The 16,476-nt window shown below is 41.2% G+C and overlaps 1 protein-coding gene across 3 annotated transcripts in view; it reads left to right on the top strand.

Moving 5' to 3' along the window:
- Window positions 1-16,476, top strand: part of LOC111865692 (PR domain zinc finger protein 1) — a 242,890-nt gene that overhangs the window by 185,775 nt on the left and 40,639 nt on the right. For all 3 annotated transcript variants that reach the window (XM_033751925.1, XM_023853912.2, XM_033751924.1), the window contains one exon: window positions 14,154-14,345. In XM_033751925.1, coding sequence (XP_033607816.1) covers window positions 14,154-14,345 — 192 coding nt within the window. The remainder of the gene's footprint in view (window positions 1-14,153; window positions 14,346-16,476) is intronic.

Below are 16,476 nucleotides of genomic sequence, written 5' to 3'. Positions count from 1 at the left end.
AGGAACTCGAACTCCGACCCCTCGGTCGTCCAGCCCATATCCAGTCGCTATACCGACTGAGCTATCCCAGCTCTTGTTAATGACACTTACAAGTTAAAAATTACCATTTCGTGCCTCTCAGCGAATGTGTAGGAAATATGTCACATCCCACATTTGGTTGCTTTATGTACACCCCTCTACAGTTTGTCGTGACACTTTCTATGTTTTGCAAATATAATTTTCGCATTTATGGATTCTTCCAGTCTGACTTTCAAACGTTTTATTTAACCTCTTATAGATTAAATTTCCTCCAAGTGATATAAATAATTTTGTTCTTACCTCATAGAAAACACATTACGTCTCCGCTACAAAGACAACTGGTTACTGCTGTTTAGAGGAAGAAAACGCTGCTTGTTGTGAGAAAAATACAAAACACACAAATGCGCTCTTAGGCAGAATACAGGGTTTTGGTTTGTTAAAACAGGTGATGCATTTAGAACCACTGTTTTTCAAAAGGTTAACATTTATCAATTTCTCCCAAGAAACCAAGTAGCAAAATTAAGGCAATATAAAATGCAATGTGTTGTCACATATTCAGATGTGGGCCAGAGCCGTTTATTGCCTGTTACCACACAAGTTCACGCTCAAATTCTACCGTAAAGCCATAAGTGTAACCGCGCCTTGGAAAGTTAATATGTCAGAGGACTGAAAACGTGCGAGGAACATCAAGAAGTCTTTTCAAAAAAAGTTATTCTCTTGTGGAAGAGAACAATTTACGCATGCTCCACGGCGGTAGCAGGATAACGCAGTCAGTATAGTGGCTGATTACAAGCTGGACAACCGAAGGTTCGGAGTTCGAGTCCCCGTAGGAGCAAGGCTTCTCTCCATGTCATTCAGACCGGTCTTTGAAGCACCCCATGGGTTCCCATGGTAACCGATGGCTCTTTCCCCTAATATAAAGCGGCAGATTCTTGAAGAAGACCATTCACCATCAACAAGTGCCGAAGTGAAGATGTGGATGTGTATATCCACTGCACTACGTAGTGCGTACTTAGTTAAGCACAAGAATAACTTCACCTTTCACGTCTGCACCACGCTGTGAGAATGATATACATTTAAATAATAAGATTCCAGCTTTGAGTTATTAAATGTTTTATGTGACTTATTCGAATATATTCTAAAAAAAAATTTGAAACATTGAAGTACTTTGCGCATGTTCTGCTTCGAGGTTTGTCAGTCTATTAAACCATCTGGAAGGTCGTATGTGGCTCTAGAATAAGCAGTTTAGGTCCTTGATTTATAATATTTATTCCTATGAAAGTGCATTTAATTTAAATATTTATGATCTGGTTCGTCCGATCTAGGAAACCATTCACTTTCATCGGTTCTAATAATCTTCGAAATTGTTTGCATCTAGAAGCTTGGCATTAACATCGTTCATGTATGGAAATGTATGAAATTGACAACCTGAACCTCATTATAGAATTATTTTTATAGAGGACCGTTCGGGAGTTAAAAACTGTCCCTTGGAAATAATCATATCATTAATTATTTTCGTTACATTTACAAAATAAAATTTCGCCGTTGGGAACAGAATACTGAAATGTCCATGGCGCTTACGTCACTGTAGCGTCCAGGAAATAAAAATCATTAAGATCTATTTCGACACAATAGACAGGCGCAGTTACAAAGCGAATCTTGCTTCGTTTAGCCCCCACTCAGCGTTCCGGAAAGTAGGTCAAGACAGGACGCTTTGCACTCCTCCTCAATTACGCATTCAGCGTCGCCCCATCATCGTCGCGGAAAAGTTACATGAGGGAACTGTTCCGTTACGTCATCTCTGCCATACTCGTAATGGGAGAAGTCTACGCAACAAGTATCCTAACTGATATGTAACCCAACGCTCTTTGCCTCAGTAAAGGTAGCTTAACTAATTAAGCACCACGCCATGAAGGCGTATGGGGGAGTGGATGTATAGATCCACATTTTCTTGACCTTGGCATTATTTTAAGTTGTGTGGTCAGCTACATTCCTTGGCCGCTTTACCCCGGGGAAAGAGCCCGCGGCACCCACTAGATAGGACGCTGGTTGGGCCCCAGAGCATGTGTGGACGGCGTGGAGAAGAGAAAATTCTTGATCTTACCGGGACTCGAACTCTGACCTCTCTGTTGTCTAGCCTGTAGTCAGTCGCTATACCGACTGAGCTATCCCGGCTCTCTCCCTTAGCTTCAGTAACCTTCATAAATTGATGGATAGTTCTTAAAAGCGAAAAACATCGCCCTATATGGTGTTTATATTTGTCTGTCTGTAACTTAATATCTGAGCCTGAATGATTTTTTTAATCGACGTCTGAGAATATCACTGAAAATTTGTTAGGCAATTCCATTTTCCACCCCCTATTGACATATAAAGTCATGAATGAATTTATTCGTGTATATTATCAATGGCTAATCAAAAGCTAGCGAAATTCGATATAAGAAATATTTGCGTAACGTTAGTTCCCCATTTTGATTTATATCCGTATTGACATATTATAGTCTCTTTTACATAAGACCATTAATGGACTTTTCCATATCGCCTATCACATAAACCTTTTCACAGATATTACAATTCGACATTCTGCATTGTGCTACTGAAATACGAATTTCGCTTTTTATCTAATCCTTTTCATATGTTTTTGTCGTTTTTAAGCCGGCGGCATTTAATCTTACTAAAGTTAACAAAAAAATCGCTCTAAATATTGTGCGGTATATTATTGGGTTCGGACGCTTGCAACAGATTTATTGTCACCAATTGGCGCTACAGGCCTGGGTGGGTCTTGGCCTCGCCTCCTCAACAAGCTGTCTCCACAACACATGCGTGCTGCCATAGGACTGGATCCAAGTATTATGATACCAACGAAATTTACAGAAGTCTGTTAGCGCGTCATGATATACGGAACATGGTCACAAATCTAGATTTGATTGAAAACAACCGTGGCCTACGTTAAACGTCGCTTGGAAGGTCCAATAGCAATATGAAAGCACATTGAGGAAATAACAGATGTTAAAAATAGATGCAGTTCCCTAAGAATAGAGATGACAGTACAGCAGATAGATATTAGTAATGTAGGCGTAATTGAGCCAGTATTCGAGATCAGTTCCCAGAATAATAATTTATCTTATAGGAAGAGTTTATTTGATACGAAAGAATGACCTACTGGACTGCGACACCGTGCAGTCGTGTATACGTGTATAGTTAACTAATGTACGTATCTGCTTCTGTATACTTGGTAGAATTAAGGTTAACCTAATGAAATAATTTTGCCTGTTGTTCTATATGGGTGTGAAACTTGGTCTCTGACATTAGGGGAGGAACTTATACCGAAGGTGTTTGAGAACAGGGTGTTGAGGAGACTATTTAGACCGAAGAGGGATGAAGTGACAGGAGGTTGGAAGAAACTTCATAATGAGGAGCTTCGTAACGTGTACTCTTCTTCAAGTATAATTAAAATGATCAAGTCAAGGAGGACAAGATGGTCAGGGCATGTAGCACGAATGGGGCGAAGAATAATGCATATAGGATATTGGTGGGAAAGACAGAAGGAAGACACTGGGAAGATCAAGGCGTATGTGGGCGAACAACATTAAAATGGATCTTATAAAAATAGAATGGGATGATATGGTTTGGATTGACCTGGCTCAGGATAGGGACTAGTGGAGGCACTTGTGAACACGGTAATGAACCTTCGGGTTCCATAAAATGCTGGGACGTTCTTGAGTAGCTGCAGGATTAGCGGCTCTTCAAGAAGGGCTAAGCTCCATGAGTAAGTAAGTAATGAGAATTTGAAGGAAGCAGTCTTCTGGGATTTGGCGCCGTGTATATGTGGTGTTAACACCACATGTACACGGCGCCAAATCCCAAAAGACTGCTTTCTTCATAGTCACCGCCGTGAAAGCCTCAAATCTTACACAATGAAAATCTGACTTACGAATTTACATGAAAAATATATTGGACATTGTTCTGAGCATGATAGATAATTTAATATATTTCTCTTTTGTTTCTTTATCAGTATCTTGTTTTTCTTCGCCGAGATCAGAGAGCAGTGTTAAAGTACTCTCGCTTTGTGACAGGATGTACCCAGTTCTGGTGCAGCTCTTCCAACATGTGCTGTTTGCAGTGCTTCCATTACGACCACGCTCAAGTATTCTCTATGGAGCTCGGCCATCTTTTACTCCTTATTTTATTCACTTTATTAAGTTATATTATTCTCGGACAGGAAGCAGGGTAGACACTCATGGAAAGTTTTTGATATAGAATGAAACTAATAGGATAATTTGATCCCATCAGGGCACTATTATATTCCTTATTAATTTTCAATTTAATGCAGATAATTATATAACATTAAATTGTATACAGGCGTGGATAACATACTGTTTATTTCTTTCCGTCTTTCTTGTAACGACAAAATAAATTGCGCATGTGCAGTTTATAATGTTATTTGATGCCATCAACATGAGTTCTCAGTAACTTTATATCACTATGGTTACGCGCCCGGAGGAATCCACGTTATCTGTAACGGTTGATACGCAGGCCACTTTGCGACGCCGTAGAATTTCCGAGAAAATTTGCGTTGATTAAATTAATATTAGACGGAAAACTGAATTGAATGACAGGGAAAATAGAAGACATGGGATAAAGGAACCCGCTCGAAAACTGTCCCTTCTACAGTAAATCGGTCATGAACTCGGTTACTGCGAAGCCCAGGACTGCTCGTTATGAAGTTCGTCATCTAATCGGAACTTACTTATGTGTGCTTTTTCTTATCATCTGACCGCGTAATTAGCTCTGTATTGTTCTACCGACATTTCAGTTATGCTGTGCTGAACCATAGAAATTCTCTGTAAAATTATTTGTAATGAGCAACATCATAAATTTGGCCGTGCCATAGCTCAGGGGGCTAGTCGCCAGCTTTCCACCCCTGCAGCCCTGCTTCGAGTAAAGGTCAGGTCATGTTGGGATTTGTAGTGGACAAAGTGGCACTGGGGTAGGTTTCCTCCGATTACTTCAGTTTACCCTACCAATTCTCATTTCACCGACTGCTCCACATTCATTGTCTGTCACCCGGTGCTTGAACAATAGGCCAAAGAGTGGCCGACGTATCAGTGTCACCCCACCCGAAGAAATTAAAAACTCAAAAACATCTTAAATAGACGATAAAAATAAAACGTTGACTGTCAAAATTTCGTTGTTGTATTACTCGATGTCACGTTCTCTTCTCACCGGAAATATCAAATGTAGCAAATGTTTGAAATTATATATGAATATGGAGTAATGCCTAGCTTTTTGAAATAATTCTTAATAAAAGGATCATAATTTTTAAAGATGGCGCCCTTTATAAAGACAGTGTCACGTAACTTCGAACAAGGCCCCGCATTCCTAGTCAAATCCCGCGCATACCTTGTGGTGGGAGGATTTTTTTAACACTCGTTCTTCCCTCGAACCCACCCCCTTGTCTGAAATTTTTCTTCTGCGCATTCAAGGTTACTTTTGGCCTTGTTCGCAGTTACGTGACACTTGCTATAGCTGTGGCTTGTACTGGCGGCATCTGAGAGAGACATTAATTATAAAATTCTTATTGTTAGACATTGTCCATTGCCATAGTTGCATCTAAAATACTACGTTCAGGAATGTCCAACAAAATGACTTGTTTTTATATTTTAAAACATAATACAACAATATATTACGACATTTTTCATTGTAAAAATGGAAACATTTAACTCTGTAATTAATATATATTTTATTTATTTGATAAATAACCATCTAATGCTAATCCATGCGACCGAAATATGCAGTGGTTGAATGAAATCACAAAACTGATCAAACGTTGAAATTTTTATCCAATTTATTCGATTTTATTAAAATATAATTTATATCGTTATGTTAACGGCTACCAAACCTTGATTTTAGAACACAACAAGATGCAAAAAATAAAAACCGGAAGCTCCTGGATAATTTAATAGCCTGCTTTCCTTCGATATGACAAGGACCACCTACACAACAAGAAACGAAATAAGGGAGTGGGATTCAAAGAAACAGCAAGGTGATCTCGTACAGCTCTCTGATTTTATCAAAATAAGGAAATCAGGCTAATACATACATACTAAAAAATTATTTTCACAAAGCCTCAAAGAATCAGGAGACATTCATTTCACCATAATAAATTCAACTTGATGCTGAAGACAGGAAAGATTTCCTAAATGCCTGCAATGAAGAGTGTATCAGTCTTTCTGAACTTTTCTTCCCTTTCGAGCCTTTTATTTCAGCGCAGATTATTTTGCGACTGTCCACGCCCCTCTTTCATAAACATAAACTCATGCAGGCTCAATTCGCAACTCTTTTAACTGTCATTTTTATTTCACGAAAAATATGGGTGCAACACCAGACGACATGTACTGCTACCCACCGGTGCCCATTGGCCTACGTCCTCATGGTTCCATCGCCCACAAAAGCATACATCTTAGCACTGCATTTCCATGAAAGTTAACTATACTATATACTATATTAATACCGTAAACATATACCGTCTATATGGAACTACAAAGGCGCCTAGCAAACAAATTGAGTGCGTGGATTTAGTTACTGTAAGGGATTTCTTAAGGCCGCGCCATAGCTCAAGCGATTAGTCGCTGGCTTCCCATCGCGGCGGCCCGGGTTCGATCCCGGGCCTGGTCAAGTGGGATTTGTGGTGGACAAAGTGGCGCTGGGGCAGGTTTTCTCCTAGTATTTCGGTTTCCCCTGCCAATCTTCATTCCACCAATTGCTCCACAATCACCCTCACCTATCATCTGGGGCTGGTACAATAGGCCAGAAGTGGCCGCAGTACAAGGGACTTAGTCCCACCCACTAGCAATAAAAAAGGGATTTCTAAAGATCAGAAAAATGTGCATTGGTAAATACAAGGAACACACGGCCGACTAGTGAGAACTACACACGAAGGGGCCACAATATGGACGCCACAAAATGAAAATAACGCGGAGGGAAGAGAGAACATTCGTTCGCACACAAACACATTTTAATGCGGACGGCAGGATGCAGCAGCATGGGATGCATTGACATATGAACTGGTGCAGTGCGACAGTTTCAATTGGTAAATAATTGTCTGAACATGGCTTTGTAAGGCCGAAACATGTTGCAATTAAATATGAGCTTAATGACATTTGAAAATAAGGAGAAACTGTAAAATGTTTGTGTTGCATTAGGGACGGAAATGAGCGAAAGAGTGGTACATGAGTAAAGCTTAGTCTGTTTATGTTAGCTACAGATGCAGTATAACAGGAAAGCCTGGGTTGATATATAAGCCAGTTAAATACGTCATATCAACTCCAGATGTAATTTTATGTTGAATACATGGCAAATTGGGAAGAAAATAAAACAAACTCCGTGGTTTTAGTCCGCAAGCCAACTATACCGACCGAGCGACCGCCGCTCGTCAGCGAAATTAGTGCCAACTTTAGCGGATAGAGGGTGTCGCATGGACAGCGCAAAGGATTTTCACGGCCGTTAATCTTGGTTCCTAGACCGGAGCCACTACTTTTCCAGTCAAGTAGTTCTTCAACTATCCTCACGAGGCTGAGTGGACCCCGTTCCATGACCCACTATTTCTTAGAAAATGTAGTAGCGCCGAGAGTCGAACCCGAACCTCTGGATCTGTAGTGGGATTTGTGGTGGACAAAGTGGCATTTGGACAGGTTTTCTCCGAGTACTTCGGTTTCCCTTTCCAGTTTTTATTCCACCAATTGCTCCACAATCACCATCATGTACTATCTGGGGCCAATAGTGGCCGTAGTACCAAGTAGACTCAGTCTCACCCCACTAAGAATAATAATAAAATAATGAATAATACTGTGTGGGAAGGGACGTAAGCCAGTCTTGCATGGGAGTACGCATCATTGCAGAGGACGCGACGCCCACATAAGACGGTAGCTCCGCCTACTCTCGGCCAATTCTCCTGACATTGGTTGCCAAATGCTAGTGAAATGTGTGCCAACGGTTTGTAAAAATGACCCAGTTTAGATTGACATTTTGTTGTTTCTGTAAAATTTATCTGCAGCGATTTCATCTGTTTTGGGACTCTGCTCGAATGCAGGAGAAGAGTTTTCGTCTCCGCCTGCGGTTACGACAGGCCTCAGCACGCCTCATTGAATTATAATTCGTCATGAAGCTTACGTTTGTTGCAGAACAATCGCTGATAATGTATCACCGGGTGTCTCTGTTTGTGGAATGTCATAATTTGAAGATTTATCTCTTCTAAGATAGAGCGTCGTGTAGTCCAGTGAGAGCCAACTGACTTCCGGAGGGCCGTATCGCCTATATATTTTTGGTCGAAGAGTAAGATACGCAAGAAACCAGCTTCAGGAAGACAGCTTGGCTTATACTACGACCCTGAAAATGGAGGCGATATTTTCCTCCGAAACGTTCATTCACTTTCATCGGACTACACGCCGTTATATCCCAGAAGATGTAATTCTTCGTATTTACCGCTGAGAGAACCTCAAATTCAACGTCACATACTTACTTCGCTAAATTTTATCAGCATATTCGCCAAGGTTTCTGCGTATATGTAGATACTTGTACATGAAGCCTTATTTAGAATTATTTGTGCTGCAATGCTCGGAAGTTTGTTGAACAACTAACATAATTACTCGATACAAATACCGAAAGGGCAATTTCCTGCCTTTACATAAGTTTTCATCTACTTCAGTAAGAGCAATACACGTTCATATGAACTACTTTCATCCATATTTCCCGTTGCTCCCTCTAGAGCGTAAGGCTTCTGCGAAAAGCATCGTTTCACTTCAGTTTCTTAATCTTATAGACAGTCGGTAGGACTCCATGATTGGGGGATCAGCCCGTTGCAAGGTCGCTAACTCATAGGAATTTACTATATACAGATATTTGAACTCCGTTGACTGCTTTGAAATTCGACGAGTTAAATTATTCTATTCGTATCTTCATCCTTCAACCTCTTCCTGTCATTTGTCCCTTTAATACCTTTACTTCCTTCTGTTCTTCCTCAATTAAAGTAACGAATGATGTTATATCTTTACGTGTCAGATGACACAGTTTACAGACAAAGTTGCTGCTTTGCGCATAGATGGGAACTACTACAGCACGTGAATGACAGAGCATACACAAAAAGAAACCCTCCGTGGACTGCAGTCCGCAAGCGAACTATAACGACCGAGCGATTGTCGCTTGCCTGCGAAGTTAGTGCCAACTTTAGCGGATAGAGGGTGTCGCGTGGTCAGCGGACGAATCCCCACGGCTGTTAATTTCGGTGTTCTAGACCGAAGCCGCTATTTTCTTGAAATAGCTCCTCGATTATGCTCACGAGGCTGAGTGGATCCCGTTCCAGATCCACTACTTCTCAGAAAATGTGGTAGCGCCGAGAATCGAATCCGGACCTCTGGATCTGTAGCCAGGAACTCTGATCACTAGGTCACAGAGGCGGTCGCAGTGCATACACACAAAGTGTAATAACACATGTATGTGTGTATATATATATATATATATATATATATATTCTACATGCCTGTGCCTCCCCCTCCCCTAGCTGACCCCTTGAAAATTATATCGCATGTTTCGTTCAGATATAATTATTATTCTCTGTCAAGGAAAAATTTGTGAAATGGTACTCTGTATTTATCATGGAACCAAAGCATAGACCAAACTGAACAATGTTCACTAACTGTGCCGCGCTGAGTAGGCAACTTGTCCGGCAGAAAACTGAGACAGGTTGTCTAAGCTTCAGGTAATATCCCTTCTTCTTAATGCGTATGACCGCTATGTTTCCGTGGCCGAATTACTTACACCACCTGTTCTGTTATATAATTGTATGGTGAAAAGTTGTGCTGTTAAAGTGTACAAAACAGTTAGGTTTGCTGGTAACTGCAAATTAATTTCTTAAACACCAATGAATCGCAGGCCAGAAGAGCCAGAAGTTCAGAGTACAACATCTCTAACGCCATAAGCAAACAGTTGCTGAGGTTGGATTGATTAATCCCTGCATTATTTAGAGATATATTTTTAACTGCAATAGTTACACAATTTCGACAAAGGAACTGAAAGCAGAAACTAAAAATGTATCGCCGTGGGTGAAGGCCAGACCTTGTATTACGTGTCTAGAAATTAAATAAAGGTCAGCACAGAATTTTACAGAAATCGAGCATGTAGTTCGGGCTTTATTACATGAGGACATATGAACTTGTCAAACATAAGAGATAGCTTTCATATTTCTTTCCAGAATGCCTTTTTGAAAACGTTTATGCTCTGTCATTCTTCCACTAGCGTCACTTTTTTTTTCTTGATTTGCGATATTGCGCCAGTTCGTAATAACACACTCTCTTTGTGTAAAATTACAATATTTCTTACGAAATTGACGGGGACGCGCGGTAGCGTAGTTGGTTGAGGCACTATGCTACAAAACCGGGACGTCGTTGTTTCGATTGCCGACGAGGTCATTGGGTTTTTCAATTGGCCTAATCCTTCCAGCCACACTATGGTCGACTAAGCCCCTAACAGAAATGACTACCAGGAATCTTCCTGGGGCGGTAAAGGGCGGCCGGCGCGTAAGGCTGAAAACCTCATCGTCATCTGTAAGCCGATTGTCTATATGTGGGAGCCTCGACGTGTCACAATCCTATGGGCTTCCACGGACTGTTACAGGGATAGTTTTAGCTTACCTTACCTTATGAATTTGACACACTTCAGTTATGGCTATGTAATAGATTTATTTGGATCTAAATTTGGCCTTATAACCCATCAAAATGGGAGTCGGGGTACCGCAGTCGGTATAACGACTAGCTACGAGCTGGATGGCCGAGAGGTCGGAGTTCGAGTCCCTATAGTATAACAAATTTTCTCTCCTCCACGTTGTTCAGACCGGCCCTGTGGCGCACCCAGCCTCCTATCCATTGGTTACCGGGGTCTCTTTCTTCGGGGACAAAGCGGCAGGGGCGTGAAAGTGGCCATTAACCTCCAACTAGTACCGAGGCCAAGAAAATATGGCTCTATACGTCCACTTCTCCATACGCCTTCATGACGTAGTGCTTAATTAGTTAAACAAAGGGACAATTTTACCTTTTGCCCTTCAAAATATAATATTTTTCTCATGACACTTTTAGTGTTATGCAAATGTAACTAGTGAAAATAAACTCTTCAGCTGATGTAACGTTTCTACTTTGCTTAGAGAAGTCGGTACGTAAGGAAGGATATCTTAACGTGTCTGTAGGAATGGTTGTATTTCTCCTTATGTTACACGTGCTGTTACTTTCCATCTCGTAGCACGGGGAGCCATATTGAATTCAGGTCCAGGCTTGTTTGTCTGCTGACCTGCCCTGTTGTCCTGATGGATACCGACACCTTCAGTTTCCTGTTGATCCCGCTGGTACTGCTTCTGACTGAAAGTCACACAGTATCGACAGGAAGGCCTATATTGATATGAAATTGTATTAGTGCCCATAGTATTGATTTCCGCTGATGCAGTCCTATGAAATAGGGTTCCAAAGAAGGAAACTCGTTCCTTTAGAACTCAAAATAAAAGCCAACCATTGCTGTAGTGGTAGTAACATATAAAGATGCTGAACCTTGCAGCAAGCTCACGTGTAGCAACCCTCTCTGATCTGTGAAACAAAATGAACTCAGAAAATTCTGTCTTCTGCAATATAATACCGTGTAATCCGATGGAGGCCAATTGACATTTCGAAGGAATACATCACATCCATCTTCAGGATCGAAGAATAAGCCAAGCAAGGAACCAGCATGAAGCAAGAAAGTCAGAGCTTCACTCGCTGCCTGCTTCAAGCTAATTTCTTGCTTTGATTATTCCCTCCTCTGATGATGGAGACGATATGTTCCCCCGAAACCTCGGTTGGTTTTCACCAGAATAGATGGTGTGATATCCCAGAAGACAGAACTTTTCACAGCCAACACTGCGAGGATCTCAAATTCTATTATCTATGCCTTACAGACCAAATTCCAAATTTCACACCCACAAATTATAAGTAAAAATTGTTGTCGTCTGTATTTTAATCTTCATTTCTTTATGTAGCAGACAGGAAAACAAACGATTCTGAACCCAGCAGTAGTATCGCAATTTTTCATGAATATATGTGTAATAAAGGGATAGCACGGAAATGGAATAAATATTCTGACGTAGCAGACACGTAGCTGAATACAGCATACGACACTTTTAAATTAATTTAAAATCAACTTTTAATCTTCAAGTTTCAGTTCCATATGCGTGTGTATCTTGTATTTAAATCAACATCTAGATGCTAGAATATAAATTAACATGGAAAGTAGTTAATTTAATTTTATATGTGTAAATATGTATACACGCTTTGTAACTCAATAATGAAAATGTGTAGATCAGAATACCTGAGGATGACCCTATAATGGTTGAAACATGCAGTGGAATATAAGTTAATAAATTATAGTTGCGTTGAAGGTGGAATTTGAATTATTAGTTATACTCACACAGCAAAATGCAGTCATTAAAAATAAAAAAATGTATATTCTGGAGCGGTGTAATACACCGTATTACCTTCAAATATAGAATTGAACTTCAAATATAATGTGATATTCCTGGCGTCATTTTTGTCTTTTATCCTGATTCAAATCTTTTCATTGTACAATTCCGGTCTTAGGAGTTGTAAATTCAGCCAGTCTGCCTCTCTAACGCCGCGTAACTGGATATGCGCTGAAGTAAAAAGAAATCGTGTCTTTTAGTCCGCTAGCGAACTATACCGACAGAGCGACTTCGCCCACCATGAACTAATATTTTTATAACTGGGTAACTGTTGTCTGTTGTCAGTCAGCGTGCTACCACTTCCAACAACAAATTTAAAACTTCTCAGAATCTCTAGAAGCCTGGGTTATTGCCATCTTCGAAATCCTAGCGCAATCGATTGGAAAAATCATAATCCTAATATATTTTTGGCTGCACCGTTAGGAACATTCTGTGTCTTCAAATTTCTGATAATTGGGTTATGATCTCAATACTAAAAAAATATTTATTTAGGTCTGTTTGTGTTCATATAATTGAAATTTATGTCGTATTAACCCCTCATATTAATTAGCTAAACTTATTAAAATTGAAATTACAGATTAGTATACGAGAAATTACCTAACCATGTACCCTCACTAAAAATTAAGAGAGATTTTTATGTCCTCCTGATCATTTTACCCGTTATATACGAAAACATGTACGTATTTTATCGTTGTGTATTTTAGTTGCCAAACAAACCCGTCCTGTATACTACTTCTGCTGGTTTCCTGCTTCTATTATTTTCGATCATGAACATGGAAGTTGTATGCGAAATATCAAACTATTTCCTGATTACCGCGAACGATGTTNCCTATTCTGTTGGGTCCGTTAGAAAGAGCTAGCCTCAATCACTGTTATTTGTTATCTTAAAGCCCATCCTGTATACTACTTCTGCTGGTTTCCTGCTTGTATTATTTTCGATCATGAACATGGAAGCTGTATGCGAAATATCAAACTATTTCCTGATTACCGCGAACGATGTGGAGGCCCAGCAGACCGTAGTGTTCGTAGTCACTGTCGTGATATTCTCAAATCCAACTTTACTTTAACTTTTCTGTACCCCTAGATCAAAACTGCATAATGAGGAGCTTCATAACCTGTACTGTTTTCCAAGTATAATTAGGATTATGAAGTCAAGGAGGATGAGGTGGCAGGGCATGTAGCACGAATGGGGGAGAGGAGGAATGCATGTAGGATATTGGTGGGAAACCTAGAAAGAAAGAGACCAGCGGTAAGACCAAGGTGTAAGTGGATGGACAATATTAAAATGGATCTTAGAGAGATAGGATGGGATGGTATGGATTAGATTGATCTGGCGCAGGATAGGGACCAGTGGAAGGCTCTTGTGAACATGCAATGAACTTTCGTGTTCCATAAAATGCTTGGAAATTCTTGAGTAGCTGTACAATTTGCAGCTTCTCAAGAATGGCACAGCTACATGAGTGAGCAACCCTAGATCCCCAAAGTGGTAATTTTCGAACAAAAATGCTACCCCCGTTCGTGCTACATGCCTAATCCACCTCATCCCTCTTGTAGTTGTAAGTGTAATCAGCTTCTCATTTCGGATGGTCTTGTCTTTGTCCAGGAGAGTATGGAAGACGGCGGCCCGTCGGACAGTGACGGCGGTTGGGACCTGTCCAGTATGCGGGAAGACGAGTTCGAGCAGCACGTGGTTTACATCGTGCCCGACCTGCCCACGGAGCCGGGCTGCCCCAACCGTGCAGAGAGCTCCCTTCCCCGCAACTTGGTTCTCAAGCCGTCCCAAGCACTCAGCGACGTGAGTACCATACTGAGAGGTCCTAAACTTTGTCTAAAACGTATTTCGGGGTACGCCATGCCCTGAGTAGGCAGCCTTACAGGCTGAACAAGAGCTCCGGTAAGGCAATTCACGTCCCCATTGTATGCTGCAAATAAAATTTAATAACGTCTTAATACTGACGTAACCATCTACGTCACTGTTTGATGATGACGCTACCTAAGAAATGTTTTAGACATGTAATAGTATGAATAGAGTATCACAGCATTTCAGACTGTATCTATTTTCGTCAGCACAATGTTTTATAGATATAAAAGGTGGTAAGTAATTAACGCACCCAACAGGAAACCCAACGCTTGGAGGATATAAATACACAAACCTGGCCCTCCAGGCTGGGAGAGTCTCGAGTCTGAGCAAGTAATGGTCATGAGCCCCGCTGGACTCGAACCTGAGAATAACTGCGCTGGCGAGGACCAGAAGCAATTGTAAACGACAGACTTATCCTCTCATCAGAGAGGATGTTACATAAGGACTATAACCGCAAGTGTGCAGCTGGAAAATAAAATTCTGGTCGTGGTTCTCAAGGGGGTTGTCGCCAAGAGGAACTGATTGGCCGTAAACCACCAGTCGTAAAGTAACTATGACTCTGACGTACAGTGTATTTACATAAAAGTTGAGCTGCGGAAAGAAATATAAGCTATAATATAATAGTATATGCACTCGAAACACCTCATAAAGGCATCGATCTCCCACTTGCAGCGACCCTGAGAGAAGTTATGACCATCACCGTATTTCCCTCACACTTCGACACATTGGCCCACTTTCAGAACACATGATGTTAGTCGCTTGATTTTCGTACCTGTTTTCTTGCACAAACAATGCCGGAGTAAGCAAGCTGATTCCAGCGGCAACAGTTCTGAATTGTATTAGGGAGGTGCCTGGTTCGGATCTATGACTCAAAACGGACTGTTCACCACTGCTGTAAACACTAGTGCCCTCAGTCTAGTACAGTTTCCACTATCCGTTTCCTAACAACTGATTTTAACACAGGAACTATAACAGGATCACTGAATTACACACTCCAAATATCGTGGTACTGTAGCAAACGTAAAGTCTTCTCTTCATTGCCAGGCTTTGAACTCCACTGAACTGCATTCAATAATTCTGATGCCTTAATCCATCAATTCAACTCCCTACTCCCAAGCTCATATTTTGGCGGGTTGGCGTGTCGCAACTCAACTAACTAGTCGCCATTTCTTCTCAATCATCTTCGACTGCTGTCTCAAGAGACTCCCTTAATTCTGTATCAGCTGTCTGAGATCCTCGTTCTATAGACACCACCCCCCCCCCCAGAAAACACCGTTTCATAACAATTCCTTTGTTATTATAGAGGAATGTTTACCTCGCCGTTCCATAGAAACAGTAGTAATTCTATTGCTGCTTGCCTGTTCATTTCCAGGGAAGCTACTTACCGAGTCGTTGCCTAGCAACCAACGTCTACTCTAACTCCACTATTCCGGCTTTCAGGCTTCATGTCACAATATATTGCGCACTCGAGTATCTGTAGTTGTGTGAATGGGACACATAGACTACATCTGAAGTACTTACAATTTCAGAGCGGCCAGGAACTTGAGAAGAATGGGCATGCCATAGCTCAAGCGGTTAGTCAACGGCTTACAAACACGGCGGTCCGAGTTCGAGCTTAGGTCATGTCATGTGGGATTTGTGGTGGACAAAGTGTCACTTGAGTAGGTTTTCTCAGAGTACTTCGGTTTCTCTTCCCAATTCTCATTTCACCGAGTGCTCCACTTTCATCATCATCATCATCATCAACTACCATCCGGAGCTGGCAACAATAAACCATTTAGCGGCCGACGTACCACGTAGACTCTCATCCCACCCCAAGGAACTAAAAAGAACTGAGAAGCTTGGAGTTGCAAGAACGCGAACTGCAACGGGAAAATGACCTGGTGCCTGGACCTGGAGTTCAATCTTTCTGCTGTCTGCTGAATTTCAAACTCAACAGAATGTGAATTAGAGCGAAGGAACTTTTCTATCAGCTTCACAGAACTACGAAGTCTTAGTTAGTCCAACTCGGCAATGGAGTCCGTAGTATGAACAGAATCCTTTAGTTTCCAATCTGGAAGTATTA

The sequence above is a fragment of the Cryptotermes secundus genome, unplaced genomic scaffold (genome assembly GCF_002891405.2).
Source record: "Cryptotermes secundus unplaced genomic scaffold, Csec_1.0 scaffold19, whole genome shotgun sequence".
Classification (NCBI taxonomy): domain Eukaryota; kingdom Metazoa; phylum Arthropoda; class Insecta; order Blattodea; family Kalotermitidae; genus Cryptotermes; species Cryptotermes secundus.
The sequence above is the reverse complement of the archived record's forward strand: the minus strand, read 5'-3'. Positions and strand labels throughout refer to the sequence as shown.